The 16,451-nt window shown below is 39.8% G+C and overlaps 1 protein-coding gene across 1 annotated transcript; it reads left to right on the plus strand.

Moving 5' to 3' along the window:
• Positions 1-1,843: 1,843 nt before the first annotated feature.
• Positions 1,844-2,577, plus strand: LOC102700819 (11 kDa late embryogenesis abundant protein). Its single transcript, XM_006659245.2, has one exon. It carries the CDS (start codon positions 1,927-1,929, stop codon positions 2,377-2,379), a length of 453 nt encoding a protein of 150 aa, XP_006659308.1. The 5' UTR covers positions 1,844-1,926; the 3' UTR covers positions 2,380-2,577.
• Positions 2,578-16,451: the final 13,874 nt, after the last annotated feature.

Consider the following 16,451-nt stretch of genomic DNA (forward strand, 5'->3'; position numbering starts at 1 on the left):
AAATTAAAAAACTAAATGAAACTAGCAATATACCCGTGCTAACGCTACGGTATCAAAATATTTATATACGTCATTTAATTTTATATTAGTCCAATTATTTTTTTTTCTAAAATATATCTAATTGCACTTTTAATTTGATTAAGTCATATATGAAACATATATGTGCTAATGAATGATGGCATTTGATAATAAAAATTAATTAATTGAAATAAAGTTTGTATTTTAGACATTGTACAATTTTATCTACCATAGTAATATTCAACAAAAAAAAATCATGAGCATATGTGACAGGTGTACCATCCACTATGCTATGAAGGCATGTGTATACTAAAGATGGGCTAAATAGGAATATTTTTGAATATGTGCGTATGACTTTTTAATACAATGTAATTAGGACATATCTTCTAATTCATGTAAAATAAAATATTTAGTCAAATTCGTATAATCCTATTAAATAACTTTTTTATCACAATTTAAATAAAAATCCACTACAAATCATAGGTCAGGTAAAAGAAAAACTTAATGATAAATCTTAATTATATGAAATTCAGAAATTTAATTGTGTGCATAATGATTAATCTTATAAATTTCTAAAACTCAGTGAGCCACATCTTTAGCACTTTTGGTAATTATAGAAATACACACACAATATATAGTATAATTATAGGATATATATGCATGAAAAATGTATATATATTTATTTTTGATAGGAAGTTTCTAATATATAGAAAAAATTTCTATGCATGACAGTGGTGGATATAGTCGATCTGGGTTATTCAATTGAGGTTATAAGTATTTTTGACTTTGGTCAAAGTCAAATTGCTCTAAGTTTGACCAAGTTTATATAAAAAAATACTACATGCATTTACAAACCAAAACACACATATTATGAAAATATATTCAATTATAGATTTAATGGAACCAGTTTGGTGTTGTACATGTTACTATATTTGTCTATAAATTAGGTCAAACTAAGATTAATTTAACTTTGATCAAAGTCAAAACGACTTGTAACCAGAAACGACGGGTATACACACTCATCTGAACAGTAATATTTATCATATACAGTTTAACAATACAATCATGTAATTTTAAAACTGTACAAGACATTTATAATATCGTTAGCTGATTTATTTTGCTGAATGTGCGAGGTTGATGATTCATTAGCTGATCCATGGAGTTGGCCCTGATGCGTATACATGGAGGATAACAATGAAGCCATCGGGTATGGGACAATGCATCCTTTGTCTGTTGATCGATCTCACTTGCAGAGAAATGAAAGGAGCAATCTCTCTGCTTCGGCAGCGTGAATCGTGTAGGACTGTAGGGGGTGACATCCATCTATTACATGAGGAGAGGACACTCGTGGATCGAAGGTGGGGAGGTCGATTCGTTCATGCAGATGATTTACTCATCAGATTTATCCAATAAATTATGAATTATTTGGGTTGATGTACTGTAAGATATGAGTTGGTACATTATAGAATAGACGAGATTAATGATATACACAGCATTAGTATTGTGAATAGAACAGTTATAACGAGAGTGCTAAAAATACTTATCTTTGATAGAACATTTAAATTAATTTAGTGGAGTGAGTAAATTATTTAGCCCTTTGTTTAATTAGAACGTATCGATTTGCTGTGAGAGCGTGGAGCCCCATTCTGCTGCCTCGTGTCCGGACACCTGGCACAACACATCCTGGCGTCCCACACGTGTACGTGCTCTCGTGTCCTCGCCTGGACACTTCCACGTCCGCACGAGTTCGTTCGTCGCCGGACTCGCCGCACTATAAAAATTGCCAGCTAGCTACCTGCCTTTCACATCCGCTTCCAGAATTAAATCCTAAAGCTTCTTCCACGTACTCCTCCAGTCCTCCATAGCTACGTACTAGGAGATTCCAAGAAAGAGAGGGAGGTAGCCACCATGCAGGCCGGGAAGAACGCGATGGAGTCGGCCAAGGAGGCCGCGGCGAACGTGGGCGCGTCGGCGCGCGCCGGGATGGACAAGACCCGCGCCGCCGTGCAGGGCGGCGTGGAGAAGGCGACGGCGCACAACGCGTCGGACAGGGATGCCGCGGAGGTGAGGCGGCAGGAGCGCGTGCGGGACGCCGAGGAGGAGAAGCAGCGCGCCGTGCGTGCCAACGCCGACGCCAAGGCGCGCGTCACCACCGGCGGCGGCGGAGCGTACCACCAGACGTCGTCGCAGGGCGCACCCGGGGTGGCGGCGGAGCCGACGGGCGGGCACGTCCAGGAGGGCGTGGCCGAGAGCCGGCCGGTCGGGATGGCCACCGGTACCGCGCGGCCCAGCGCCGCGCACAACCCGCACGTCGGCAGCGACTTCTCGCAGGCGCGCGGCACCGGCGGCCAGTACCAGTGATTTCCTAGCGCTATCTGGAATTCACTTCACTACGAGTGAATGAAAATAAAACTGTCATGTATATCATGTGTGAGCGATACTTAATTACGAATAAAATAGAACCACTTCGATCTGTGTGTTTGCTTTCGTTTGTTCATTTTTTATGAATAAATACAACCACTTTCCGATGGATAATCAGTGTCAAACGTGCCGATCTAATTCCTCTGTATGAATGTCCCTTGAAGACGAGGAATTTGCTATTTTGGCTATTATTGTCGGTAAAATGGGTCCGGTATCCCGATGGGAACATGTTCATGTTATTTCCTGTGTTCATGTTATTTTCTTTTCGATGAAAGAGTCAAAACTATCTTTTTTATAAGAAGGTCAAAAACTCTCGTTTTTATAAAGAAACGATAAGAAGGTCAAAAACTCTCTTTTTATAAAAAAGTTTCTCTTTTTTATAAAAAATAAAAAAGTTTCTCTTTTTTATAAAAAAGTTTCTTTTCGACGAAAGAGTCAAAACTATCTATTTTTTATATAATAATGTCAAAAAAAACTCTCTTTTTTATTTTTATAAGAAAGTTAAAAGCCGCTACGTTCACGGCTGTCTCGGATCCACGTTTTTGTCCCGGATCCACGTTTCTGTCCGTGGATCCACGTGCCTGCCCCGAGGGGGTCGGGCCCGCCTTGGATTGTAGAGACAATCCACCCTCTCACCCTTGCCCTATGTACCAGGTGACGCACTGACACGTGATGTGAACGTGTCCAGCAACGTGACGTCCTGTTACCCCTTTTAACGCTCCACTTCCTGTTACCCCTTTTAACGCTCCACATTTAACTCTATGTCATTCACGTGGAATTTGTCATTCATGTGGTGTGTCATTCACGTGGTGTCAATATGTCTGTTTAATGCGCTCTGCTCTTTAACGTGGAATTTGTCATTCATGTGGTGTGTCATTCACGTGGTGTCAATATGTCTGTTTAATGCGCTCTGCTCTTTACGTTGTGTTATATTGAACACGGCATTTAACGCTGTCATCCACGTGGTGTGAATATGTCACTGTGTTTAATGCGCTCTGCTCTGCTCTTCACGTGGTGTTATATTGAATGTGGCATGCGAGAGGCGTAGTAAGCGGTCAATGGACTAACATCTATAGATGTGATGGCAGACCGAAAGCGTGTGCCTGCCCCTGGGAGTGGATGAGATTTGTGTCAGCTCTGTCTTGTTCATCATTAATGAAGAGATTTTTTTGCCTCCCTATATGGGAGAGACGACACTCCATTTTCGAGCCGCCTGTTAACATTAAAGTTAACTCGTGACGTGTCACACGCGAAGGCATCAGACTCTTTCTTAGATCGTTCCAGTGTAGGACCCAAATTCTTATTATACACGAACGTACCAGTCAGTTTGATTGTGTAACTGATAAGATGAAAAATAAAACAAGTCGATCGGTTATCGCGCCGATGGGTAACTAATAATCCAGCTGATCGGATGTTGATGTCGTAGTGTTTAGTCAATAGACTGAGCGATCGGCTGCTTGCATCGGCTGGAAACTCAAATATAAATAGACTTGAATACCCTATTGCATTCATTTATTCTTCCTCTCTTAGGTGTTATTTGTTGAGTACGGTGGTTTGTACTCAGCGTTGTTTAATTTTTTCCTACTAGAGCAAGTGTCAGAGCCTGGGTCAGAATGTTATTCGCAAGGGTGAAGTGAGGTTTTGTCTGCCGTCGAGAATGCTTGTGGAGTGGAGCCGTGTTCGCCAAGCTCAAGATTAGATGGTTTTAGTTCATTTTTCTTTTTCACTGTATTTCGATAGACAATTGTTTTTATTTATTTTTAAATCGTGAAACTGTGTATTAATTTGTCATAGTGTGTACTCGGGCTGATTACTGGACCGAGACTTAATACAAGCTATTGTTCAGAAATTGGTATAAATTTATGGGCGTGACATTGAATAATTAAATAAATAATGAATCATGTGGTATGATCGGCTAAAACCAACTTGCATGTAATACTCATAAGACGATGCAACAAATAACTGCTGATCTAAATAAAACAAAGTCGATTGGGGTAAAAGCAATGTAGTAAATCAATTGACTACTCTAATGATATAAATACAATGAATATGCAAAATAGCAAAGATCATTGGCTATGATCGACTGATAGTCGATAAAGATCTATGAAATATCTAACCTAGCTTACTAGGAATAATCCTAGAAGATCAGACCAAATCGAGACAGTTCAAGACCACGCCTAGCAACTCAGGCTAGATACTAAAAAGATCTAGATCCCTATTAAGCCGATGAGCCGATGATTGATAACTTATCGGCTGGTACTTCGATAAAACATTGAGCAAGATACATCAATCTGATATAAACTATTTGATAAACACAATCTAATAGATCGGACCGAACCAAGACAGTACTAGATTGAATATGTCAAATAGCAAATATCAAACTAACGTAGATCACCCAAAGTGGTCGACTAGATCAACTCAAGATATGAAAGTAACCCAAGCTGAAACTGATACGATAAGTAGCAATCGTACCAGCAGATTAGAAGATTGGACTAAACCGAGACAGTTATAATCTAGTGTATACGATTACCAGGGCCGACAGAACATAGGACTTACCTCTTCCTGAAGATCGAGACGATACTGTCTCGCGTCAGGTGCCAAGTTCCGCCGGTGATGAAACCTCGGTGAGGAGGGTGGCGATGCGCTAAAAGTAACTGATCTATATTTAGTGGATGTAGATGATTTACAATGACTCCAGGCATACATATTTATACCCATAGGTGAATATGAGTCCATGTCGAACACGACGCGCGTTTCCTAATAGATAGAAGGAAACAACACAAATCCTATTTGAACTCTATCTCTAATCCCTATTGAATACGACAAATCTAATCCTAACCGGACACAAACTCTCTTAGAGATAAAGTGTGAGGACGTCACAAAGCCTAGGTGGTGCAACGCTCCGAGGCATGTCACCACGAAATATCTGGATAGATGGGGTCTCAAATAAAACCCAAATAGTTATGGTAACCATCCAACCTCATCACAGACCCCGTCATATCTTGAAGAGTGCACTACAAAGGCTCTAAGCCATCAGATATGAAATAGAAGACCATTGGAATAGCCGCCAATCATCTACGTCATACGCTCGTCAACTACTCGATGGTGGAGACCAAAAGCGTACCCTAAAGACTCGATCTTAACAAAGTCATATTCCATGGTTATCTCAACCATTTCGAACCCATCCTCATGTGGGACTAGTCGTCCAGGAATACAACATAGTCTCACATAAATCTTCTCAAGCATGATATCCAAATAATAAGAGATTGTAAGCATAAAGCATAAATAGTCTTAATAAGGTTCTAAGTAGTACTTGACGACAAGCCATAAATATTGGTTCATGAGGTAAGCGTGCTACCCAAAAGCCTATAGGCAAATCGACTAGGGTAAATCCGTAGTTAGAATCACACTGGAAATCCGCAACATCACAAGCTACATCAAACTCCTCATCCAAACAGTCAGCAGGGTCTGAGAAAAACATATAAAAGAAAGCAAGAAATCAGTACATTAATCAAATAAATATACTGGCAAGTCGGGAACAACCCTAGCATACTACATGTTAGCCATATTCAAGGATAAGATGTGTATAGGTTAATTTGCATAAATGTCAATTTTAGTTCACAACATGTTTTGCAACGGAATTTTATAACAATAGTATAGAGTAAGTAAAACTTGTAATGTAAAAGAATAAATAATACACATCTACCCCTCAAGGTAGATCATCACCTCTTACCATCATCTCATCACCATTCACCGAACTTTATCCAAGTTCACCAACAAAACATTCTAACCATTTCCAAGTTCACAAGAGTTTATCAAAATCAACAACTATACTCATGGGACTTCACCATGCCGCTCATGACCATGAGCACGGCTAATCGATTAGTTTTAGACTCTGCAGAGTTTGTACAACTTTTAAGCCCACATGATATGGATCGCTCTAGTTGACCCGATACCAATCGGTATCACCACACTCTACACATTGAGTGTGATCTAGAGGTCATAACGAAACTGTTACATTGTTTATTGTCTAGCCTTGCACTAGCACGATGTGTGTTTACCCACGCTACTTTCAAGGTAGTGCCACTAGGTAGCGGGCCCACATTTTAACCTAGCGCCGTAAGGAACCCAGCCTGGAATCACTCACGAGGCACGACACCATTGTATTGGATAGACTACCCGCTCAAAACATCACATGCCACATGTGATTAATCAATTTCACCATATCACAAAACATAGGAAGTTCCGATAAGTTACCAAATCCCGGTAACCCATACCCTTCGGCCTACTAAGATGCAAGGCTAAACTCTAAACAACTTAATAACTTAAAGCTAGCCCATACATAGCACACGTGGTTTGTACTGTTTTCATTAGTTGGTGACATAGAGTGAGGTCCTTAATCGACCCGAGCGAACGCTCCCCCCATCGGTGTACAACTACCACCATATGTACACCACTCGCCGCCATAGTCTAAAAACAAGTTATCTCTATTTTCAGTTCACAATACTCACACATTTAAAATTTTGTCCAGCCATATCAAAATAAACTTTTTCACATATAAAATTTATCAAAATGAGTAATTTGTAAGGCAGTAACCGAATATAAGCATATAACGGCAATATAAGCATAGTATAATACCAAATAACATAATAATTCCATTCAAAAGCACACTAGGGTTACAACCAACAAGGATTCAATATTTCAAGATGGTTTATGCAGCAATTAGGTCATATCTACCATTCCCATATTTATATTTTATATAATTTCTTTTTACCAAAATTAATACTAGCTATCGTATGTATGTTTGCAATAAAATCATTTAGCCCCATAAAACAGAGGATTAATATGGTCAATTTTAGAAGTTCTGCTCATTCTCTACTTTAAAGAAAATAGAAATCAATTTTCCAAATTAAATTCCAGCCGGGTCCATATGCCAGTGAAAGGAGTTTTGCAAAGAGGCCCTTGGAAGTTTAGTGAATCAACCCATACTCCCTTACCACATGGGCAGGTGACAAGTGTCCTCGTTCTTTTGTTTATTTCCAACAAGATCCTTGCTATAGTAATATGAGTCTTGAGAGTTTTCAGATTGGACGCTAGAGTTGATTAAATTCAAGAAATGAAGTCCCTAGCTAGCTCACAAGTGTGTACAACCATGCTTGAGCTCGGTCTAGGGCTCGCCGACGGCGATCGGTGGCATGAATCGGTTCGAGCACAAAAGAGAAAATGTAGAGAGGGTTCTTGCGCATCCGTGAGTGGTGGTGGTGAGGGAAATGATGGTCCGTAGCCCATGTAACATGAGCAACAACGACAGTGTGTCTAGGTATGCCCATGCATGTGCATGCAAAGGCTTGGTTAGTGCATGCAAGGGCTTGGTTAGTGCAAAGGGTTAGTGCATGAGCTGTCTCAAGGTACCAAGACGCTCACTAAGCGGAGAAACGGAGGAAGCGAGGTTCACGGGAGCAGCGGAGACGGTGGCCGACGGCGAGGTCGGTGACGCCCACCACATGCTCGACAAATTGATTCTAGGGCAAAAGGGGTACGGGTGAGCTCGGCGTGATGCATAGATGACGTTCCATAGGAAGGAAGAGAGAGGGACTCACCGGGGATGCAGAACGACGATGACTAAGTTGCCGGAGCCAGGAAAGATGGCCGAGCTCCGGGCATCCTGGGCGTGGGGTGTGATTTCTTGGACTGGGAACGCGATGTGGGGAGGGTGCCATTGCTTGTGGTGCTCTAGCTTGAGAAATAAGGAAGAGTGGAGTGGGGGGAGTGAGAGAGAGGTGACTAGTGCACTCATGGTGTTCCTTGGGCACCCATTGGGCATGGAGGGCGGTGTATGCTGTGAGTAGAGAGTGGAAGACTGTCATGTGGGTCCTAGAGTGTGTGGAGCCCATTTGCAAGTGAAAGAAATTCGAAAACTGGCTTGGAGGCTAAGTCAAGGAGGGTTGCATGCCAAGGATCTTTGGAGGGGATTAAAGGGAGATTTTATGCAGCAAGAAACCTGGGCTAGTGATCCTCTTGGTTGGGGGTGATGTAGAGAGTAAAAGTGCTGAAGTGGTTTGGGTTAGAAGTCTCTGGTTTAGGCTTGATGAAGTGATGAGCATGGGTTGACGGTATTGATTAGTAGCAGTTGACAGTGCAGTTAGCAGCTGATTCGATTTTTGTAGGGAGAGAAGAAAGGGTTAGAGAGTGATCCAAGGTGTGCCACTACTCAGGGTGTTAGAAGAAAGTTAGTAAAATAATTTGGTTGAAACCAAACATCAAAAAGAGATTTTGAAATAAATTTTACAGAGGGAGCAAGTTTGAATCTGCTAAACAGTTTTTCAGTATTTTGGAGATTAAAGTAGATCAATGAGTTAGCAAACCTTAATAAAAAATTATGAAAATTTGTGGGTTGATTTCTAACATATCAAGTTATTTTTAAGAACTTTTGTAGAATTTTTGGATGCATATAATTACCAAATTAATTGTTTTTGTGACTCTAGGCCTATCATTGCATGTGATGATGAGATAATTAAGATCCAAAAACAATTAAAATCACTCCACAACCACATGATTCATTCAAGTTAAATTTAGTTATCAGGTTTACAGGTTTGGGTATGTTACATAAATGAAAATTCCTAAACTAACTTTAAAGATAAAATTACACCATCATGCCTTGGTCTTCATGATTCCCTGTTGAAAGGGCTATGAACCTACCAAAATGCTTAGAATTCTAATCTCTAACATTAAACTTAGTTAGTAAACTAACTTCTACCATCAGACCATTTTAGCTCAAATCAACCTTCCATAAGTAAAAATTCTCATTTTAGCACTGCAGCCTCCAACCATTCAAAATTCTGTTTATTTGATGAAAGACCCTCCCAATTAGTTAAATTTCACTCCTGAGTCCTCCATTTGTTCCAGAGTTCTCTAGACTCTTCTAGAAATCATCCCAAGACTGATTTGACCAGATTTAGTTCTAGAATTTTCTAGAACCTTCTAGAACCTTTTTAAACCATGTGTACCTTCAGTTTTTAACTTCCAAAACCAACAGCCTCATTGTTTTTATTGAGGTTATCTCAGATTTTAAACTACCAACCATTGGAAAAAGGTAGAAGAGGATAGAAGGATGAAGAACATAGTAGAATCAGTAAACTAGCAACAAAACCACGGTTAAAGGCCTCCAAAACAGTATGCATTCATAGATTTTTTTTATCTTTGAATGAGTGTGTCCTCTAGATTTTTACCTTTGGATGAGTATGTTCCCTCCAATCTTAACCTCCAGCAGCCTATAAATAGCCCCAAGCCTTCAACTCTCAACCCACACCATCCAAACAAGCAAGCAAGCAAGCTAAAGCCCTAGAATAGTAGTAGGGATCTGTCCTTCAAGAAGAAGAAGGAAAGAAGTAAGGTGTTGTCCTTACTCACCCAAGGAAAACCTCACCTTACCCTATTCATTAGAGGAAGCATTACTAGAAGGCAGCCGAAATAGCGACACCTACAACCAAGCCTAGGGGTAGTGCTATAGCAACTTTTACAGTAGCTGTAAGCAAGAAAGGAAGAAGAGGAGCAGTAGCCCGGAGGCATCAAATGGCTAGCCGGCCAAGTGGCGGCTGTAGCCTCCCAACCGAGCCACTCGGGAGAAAGAGAAAAGAGTAAAGAAGAGGAAAACAAAAGGAGAAAAGAAAGAAAAATCTTTTGAAGTTGAGGTAAAAAGGGACTTATTTCGATTTCCTACCCACGTATATTCGACCTCCTAAGCCTTATACTGACCAATTAACCCTAGGATTTCTACTAATATATCATTCATAAACTAGATCCGACATTATTCCCTTATATATAAATGATGCAGATATCGGTCAAAGCACCGGAAAGCTTCAGGGAATTTCGAATAATCCAACTGATTATATTGCCGAAAATCTAGGCAAGTTTCCTTAATCATATTTTATTTTTCAAATTATTTTAATTAAAATTATTGCACTTGTTATTACCTTATGCATTAAATAGTTATTTTGTCTAAATTATAAATCTATTAGATATTAGTTAGAGTTTAGACAAGGGAGGTCCATACTCATAACTTATGGCGGATAGAGGATGCCTTGGCAAGAGTTTTATTTGGTGGAAAAAGGATTCTCTATATATGGATATAATATAAGTCTAATAACCCATTTTCATCTATTATTGTTATGTCGTATCTCAATACTAACCACAGTACTGGTATAACTAGTCTGAGTCTAGTACCATAGTTTTATATTCTACCTTCTCATGGGAGAGTAGTAGCTTGTAGATGTATGGATTCTGCTGGAATGCCATATATCGAATTGTTGGCGCTATATTCTGCCATGGGTGGCGTAAGTGGAATGTAGTCTACTTACAAACAATGTGGTATTCACTATGTGTGGAGGAGGTTAAGGAGTATAAACTTTGGAAAACAACTCTGCTCTCTAGCCATGCCACATGCTCAGATGGAACGTGCATTTCTAGATGGCATAAAAGCTAAGAGTTGCTGTGGGTAAAGTAGTACCCCTCTGCAGAGTAAAATGTGGATATTCACTCCTTGGTTTCTGGATTGAAACTTACGTACGTAGCAGGAAAAGGAATCTATAGGAGATTCTAGCCTGCGGATAGGTGAAAATTAGTCTTTTCATAATAAAACAAACTATTTTCTCACAAACCTATCTTCGTCAAAACTCATCCTTGCATTGAATTCAATTATCTAATTTCCCTAAAACTTGCTGAGTACAAATTGTACTCACCCCTTGTACTACTTTATTATTTTAACAGAGTCTTCGGCTTTATCAAAATACCAGTTTGACTCAGGATATATTTTACTTAGTGGATCCTGAAGTTTTTTACTTAGTGGATCCTGAAGTTTTATTAGATTCTGAAGAACCACACCAGAAGTACCTTATGGATGAAGATGTAGAAGACTAGGACTAAATATGTTTACAAATAGTTTGTACTAACTATGTAAAAAGGGTTAATAGTTTGTACCTTGGGCTTATAACTAAATAATGCCTAATTTCTATAGGAAGAATAAAGTTTCAGTTATGTATATCTACTAACTACTTTCTGCTGTAATACTCCGATAGGATTATTATTTGGAAAAAATTTATTTTCCAAATGCTAATCCGCTAGATCGCATCATTAATACTGAATTGTCAGAGCAGGTCGCTTCACCTGTTGAATTCGAACTCTTCCAGATAAATTTTCATCGATGATTGCACCTTTACTTATCCAAATCCAATAAGAAAATTTACCAAATTTTGGTGTTAATAGTGCCCCATCATTGCCTCCACCGCACGTGGATATGAATGAATTGAGGGTCTTCGGCATTTAATATGGAAGAGACGACGGCGGCTCCACCCACGTCACGACAGGACGTGGCCTAGTCATGAAAATGCATTTGCTGTCGTCAAACGTCTCTGATTAGACGGGTATTAAATGCCCTATGTTGTGTATTTTCTTTTCTCCTTAGGACTTGTGTCCAAACACCTGTGGGAACTCCTTTCACTCTAAAAGGAGGCCCTTGCCTAAGGCAGATAGAGAGCTCTCTCGGGAGAACGAAAACCACAAGGGACATGGTGCGCTTTGTCACTAACCCTAACTCGGGTATAATTCCTTGCATCCCGAGCAACCAAGCACAGGAGTAGAGTTTTACGCTTCCCAACTGCCCGAACCAGTATACATCGTCGCGCTTACACTGTTTCCAAGGGGCCCGACCCCTCTCCTCTCATTGACGAACTAGCTCTCACCCGCACCCTCGGTCAAACCAACAAGGGGGCCCCGTGGCTTCCCGCTAGAGAAGATTCACTCTCCGATAGCTATGAACCTGGACAACTCACTAAAATGGCTACTTCTCTAAAATGGTCATATATTCATGTCGACTTCTATATTCATGTGGATGTGGACTTCTATATTCACATGGACTTTACGAAATCATGGACTTCTCTAAAATGGTCTTATATTCATGTCGACTTCTATATTCATGTGGATATGGACTTCTATATTCACGTGGACTTTATGAAATCATGGACTTGTCTAAAATGGTCTTATATTCATGTGGACAGATTCATGTGGAATTCTCTAAAATGATATTATATTCATGGTCTTATATCCAGGAACACCCTTTAAAATTGCCATACCTATTTGAATTACATATTTTCTTAAATATTTTCCTAAAAGAACACTTGAAAGGACTGAACTCCCCTTCTAACTCTCTTTACATGTGAATGGATGCTTCTGGCTCTAGGCCATCACGGTCACAGGTGTCCTCAGTGCTCGGGGCCAGCCCTTTAGGCCATGGAGTGATTGGCGAAAAGCTAGACAACAGACGTGAAAGTGGGCCACCATATGGGCCATCATTTTTGCCTAGGGCGGTGGTTGGATCTGGCACTGTTGGCGGGTAGGTGCCGGTCTCCATGGCACTTGGGATGGGTGCTCCAAGCGATGACGCCATGGGAGGGGGGTGGGCGACGATTGCGGTGGCCCACCTTCGCGTATGTCATTCGGCTTTTTGCTCCTCGTACCATGGCCTGAAGGGCCGACCCCAAACACTGAGGACACCAGCGCTCGCACGCCGACGGTGCCAGCTCTAGTGACCTAGAGCTAGGAGCATCCATTTACATATTGGAGAGAGTTAGAGGTAGTTTAGTCCTTTCAAGTTTTCTTTTAGGGAAATATCTAAGAAAATATGTAATTCACACAGGTATGACCATTTTAAATTATGTCATAGGATGTAAGACCATTTTAGATAAGCCCACGGTTCCGTAACCAGTTTAGTGAAGCTATCCGGTTTGGCAACCAAAATAGCAAACTCCTCGTTGAAGACAATTGCACATATATGTAATCGGATCGTGCTACACTAATTATTAGTTTGCTGCAGTATTTGTCTGGCAAGGAAGTTTTGGCAAGTTGGTTTTCTACCTTAGGCTTATAGATATTAAAACAATATTTTTAGAATTGTACATAGCAAAATCTACCATGAAGTATTTCTTTCTCCCTATAATCATCACACTGTTCATTCAACACTGGTCGGAATAAACAAGTTCTAGAGGTGTCGGTTCTAGAGGTGTCAAATTTCTTGCTTCTTATGCCTTGTGAGGCTTGTGAGCTTGTTTTGATTGCACACAAGTATGACACTTATAGTCTTTGACTAAACTGAATTTTCAGGATTAAACTCATGTTAGCTATGTCATACAACTAAAATTCACATGACAATATCGCGAGTGCCACACATTGGACTCATCCTTGTTGCTTATAGGGTTCACAACTTTATTACACATTATCCCAAGAAAAGCGAAACAATCCTACGCTGTCATAACCTTTAACCTTTACCAATAAAAGTTTCATATTTAGATACATCATATTTGTTGGATTTAAACACAAGTCTAAAACCATATCTACACAGTAAACAACTACTAACTCGATTCTTCTTTATTGAAGTGACATGTTGCATGTTCTTCAGCTAGACGATTTTCCCCCAAATAAACTTCAGCTTGACCGTACCAACACCATGAACACTGTAAGCGTTCTGTTCCCATCAAGGAGGAATCTCTACCAACCTGATAAAAGAAAACAGGGAAATGTCAGCACACACATGAATGTTAGCATCGGTACCAACCCACCAGTTAGGTGAGTGAAAAACAAAGAGAACTATAGGTAAAAATTAACCTACCTCAATGTTCCTCCACCATCACTAACAACCATATTTGTAGACTTTTTGTCCTTGCGATTAGGACAACCTTGGCCCAATGCCTAGGCTTACCGCACACAAAACAATCACCCTTCATCTTTCCCTTGTCTTTGGTTGTTTCCTTAGGTTTGACATCAGGTTTGACTTTCTTACTATTGTGGGATGCATGAGGGTTCTTTTTTAGCACCAAATTGGCGCTAGAACCTCTCTCGTCCTTTTTTCCATGGTTATCCTTTTGCCCTCGCCTTATCTTCAACACCCAAAGAGTCAACGAGATCAGTAACACTAACTCTTGCTTCTTGTGTTTTAGAGAAGTGACAAAGTCCAACCAAGAAGGTGATAGTTTGGCAATAATGACACCTACCACAAACTTGTTCGACAACTTGTAGCTTTTGTTCTCAAGTTCGTTTGCAAACATCTAAATCTCATGAGCTTGTTCCACTATAGGTCGGTGATCGATCGTCTTGTAGGGGATAGAATAGCTCCATAACATACCACTCGCTGCCAACATCAGAAACTCCAAAGTCCGAACTTGGCCTCAAGAGCATCCCGCATATCCTTCCCTAAAGACATGTGCATGTACAAATCCACTATGTTATCGGCTAGTACAATGATCAATGTTCCATGAAATAGGCAATCCACAACCTAGAACTTAGCCTCTCTTCAGGAGAGAGAGGCGGTTCACTTGGTTTGCCTCGTGAACCAAAGAAGCATTGCATAGTCGTTGACCATAATAGTGCACATGTTTTTTATATTTTATAGTTTAGTCCATTAAAAGCATGTGGTTTTAGTGATGTCACAAAGCCAAGTACCGAAGAAGACCTATCAAGTTTTTGAACTGTTGGAAATATGGTCATGAATCGACATAGTTTAATCTAGAAAATTAAAGTAATAGTCATGACATTCACACGAGAAAACGATGTTAGCATGGTGATAAACATGAACATGCTAACATATAGAAAACTTCTACAACATATTTAGCATCAATGGAAGAATTGACAAAATACCTAGAGAATGCTCTAGTAGATGATGAGACAATTGTATTGCATACATTGGTGTTGTCGTTCTCGGTATCACCTCCTCTAGTAGCACAACTGCTAGTTCCTGCGCCACCTTTAGTAGCACCAGTAGTGGTGTTCGACATGTTGATGTAGAGGAAGAAGAGCCCGACGAAGAGGTTGCAGTGTAGTTAAGCAAGAACAAGATTAGGAGCAGTCATGCCGAGACACTTTCCAAAAACATGATCACCCGTCTATCCTCCAGTAGCGCAATTGGATGGAGTTCTGGATGCACCTGCTTGTCCCGAGCACCCACACATAGGTGATTAAGACCAGAAGTAGCGCGGGAACAAAACAAAGAAGAACCACCTAGGAGGAACAGTGTGAGAGGGAAGCACATTTATGCCTGTCTTGGAGGTGGACTTATATACTGCACGATAGGGAGAAAATCCACCTTCGTTATTGTAGTAACAATGGAATCAAATCTGATATTCAAGTCGAGATTGATTCGTCCATTACAGGAGTAACAGTGAAATTCCCGTCCATTGCAAAATAGAGAGAGAGCAACCACTGTCGGCCATGGCCTACCCAGTCTCAACTGGTCAACAGGGACTCTCTAATAGCTCACTGTTTAAGTTAAGATCACTTCAGTTAAATTTCCAAGGTGGATTTAATCCCTATAACTTTAATTGTGGACCAATGAAAATTTGTTGCGAATAATAAATTGGGCCTAGCCCATTTATTCCAACATTATCCACCCCTTTAACCTACAATTGTCTTCGTTTTCAATAACTACCTCAATTGACTTTTATTGTTTTAACATTGACCACTACTCACTTCATCCAAAAATATAAAAATATAAGATTTTAAAATTTGTCTAACAATATGACATCCATATCATTGTATCAATCTAAACCGTATTTTATTTAATTTTTTTTACATACTTTCCCATCTTAATTGAACACAATCCTTCGTTCTCTTGACTTTAATTTCCAAAAAAAAAAACACTCAACATTCCAATATTGTTCCACGGCGGGGTAAGTAACATTAAATTATATGACAAGTCATAGGCTCTGATCATTTTGTGTCTTTTTCTTTATTTACAATCTTTTAATAATAAAACAACTAATCAAAATTTAAAATAAATTGTGCCTAGTATTAGTTATTTAAAAGCAAAGGAGTATAAATGTGGACGTGCCCAACTATTTTTTTAGTGTATTTAGGATTGATAATGTACCCTCTATTTTAACATATAAAATTTAAGAACCATATTAAAATGGATGGATTAAAAATTTTATGGAGTTTTGACCTAAAAATAGATAACAACTGAGTTAAGT

This window comes from Oryza brachyantha, chromosome 8 (assembly GCF_000231095.2).
Source record: "Oryza brachyantha chromosome 8, ObraRS2, whole genome shotgun sequence".
Classification (NCBI taxonomy): Eukaryota; Viridiplantae; Streptophyta; class Magnoliopsida; order Poales; family Poaceae; genus Oryza; species Oryza brachyantha.

Bases quoted from the DNA above. Each gene is read 5' to 3' on its own strand.
- LOC102700819 (XM_006659245.2), top strand. From the start codon at position 1,927: ATGCAGGCCGGGAAGAACGCGATGGAGTCGGCCAAGGAGGCCGCGGCG.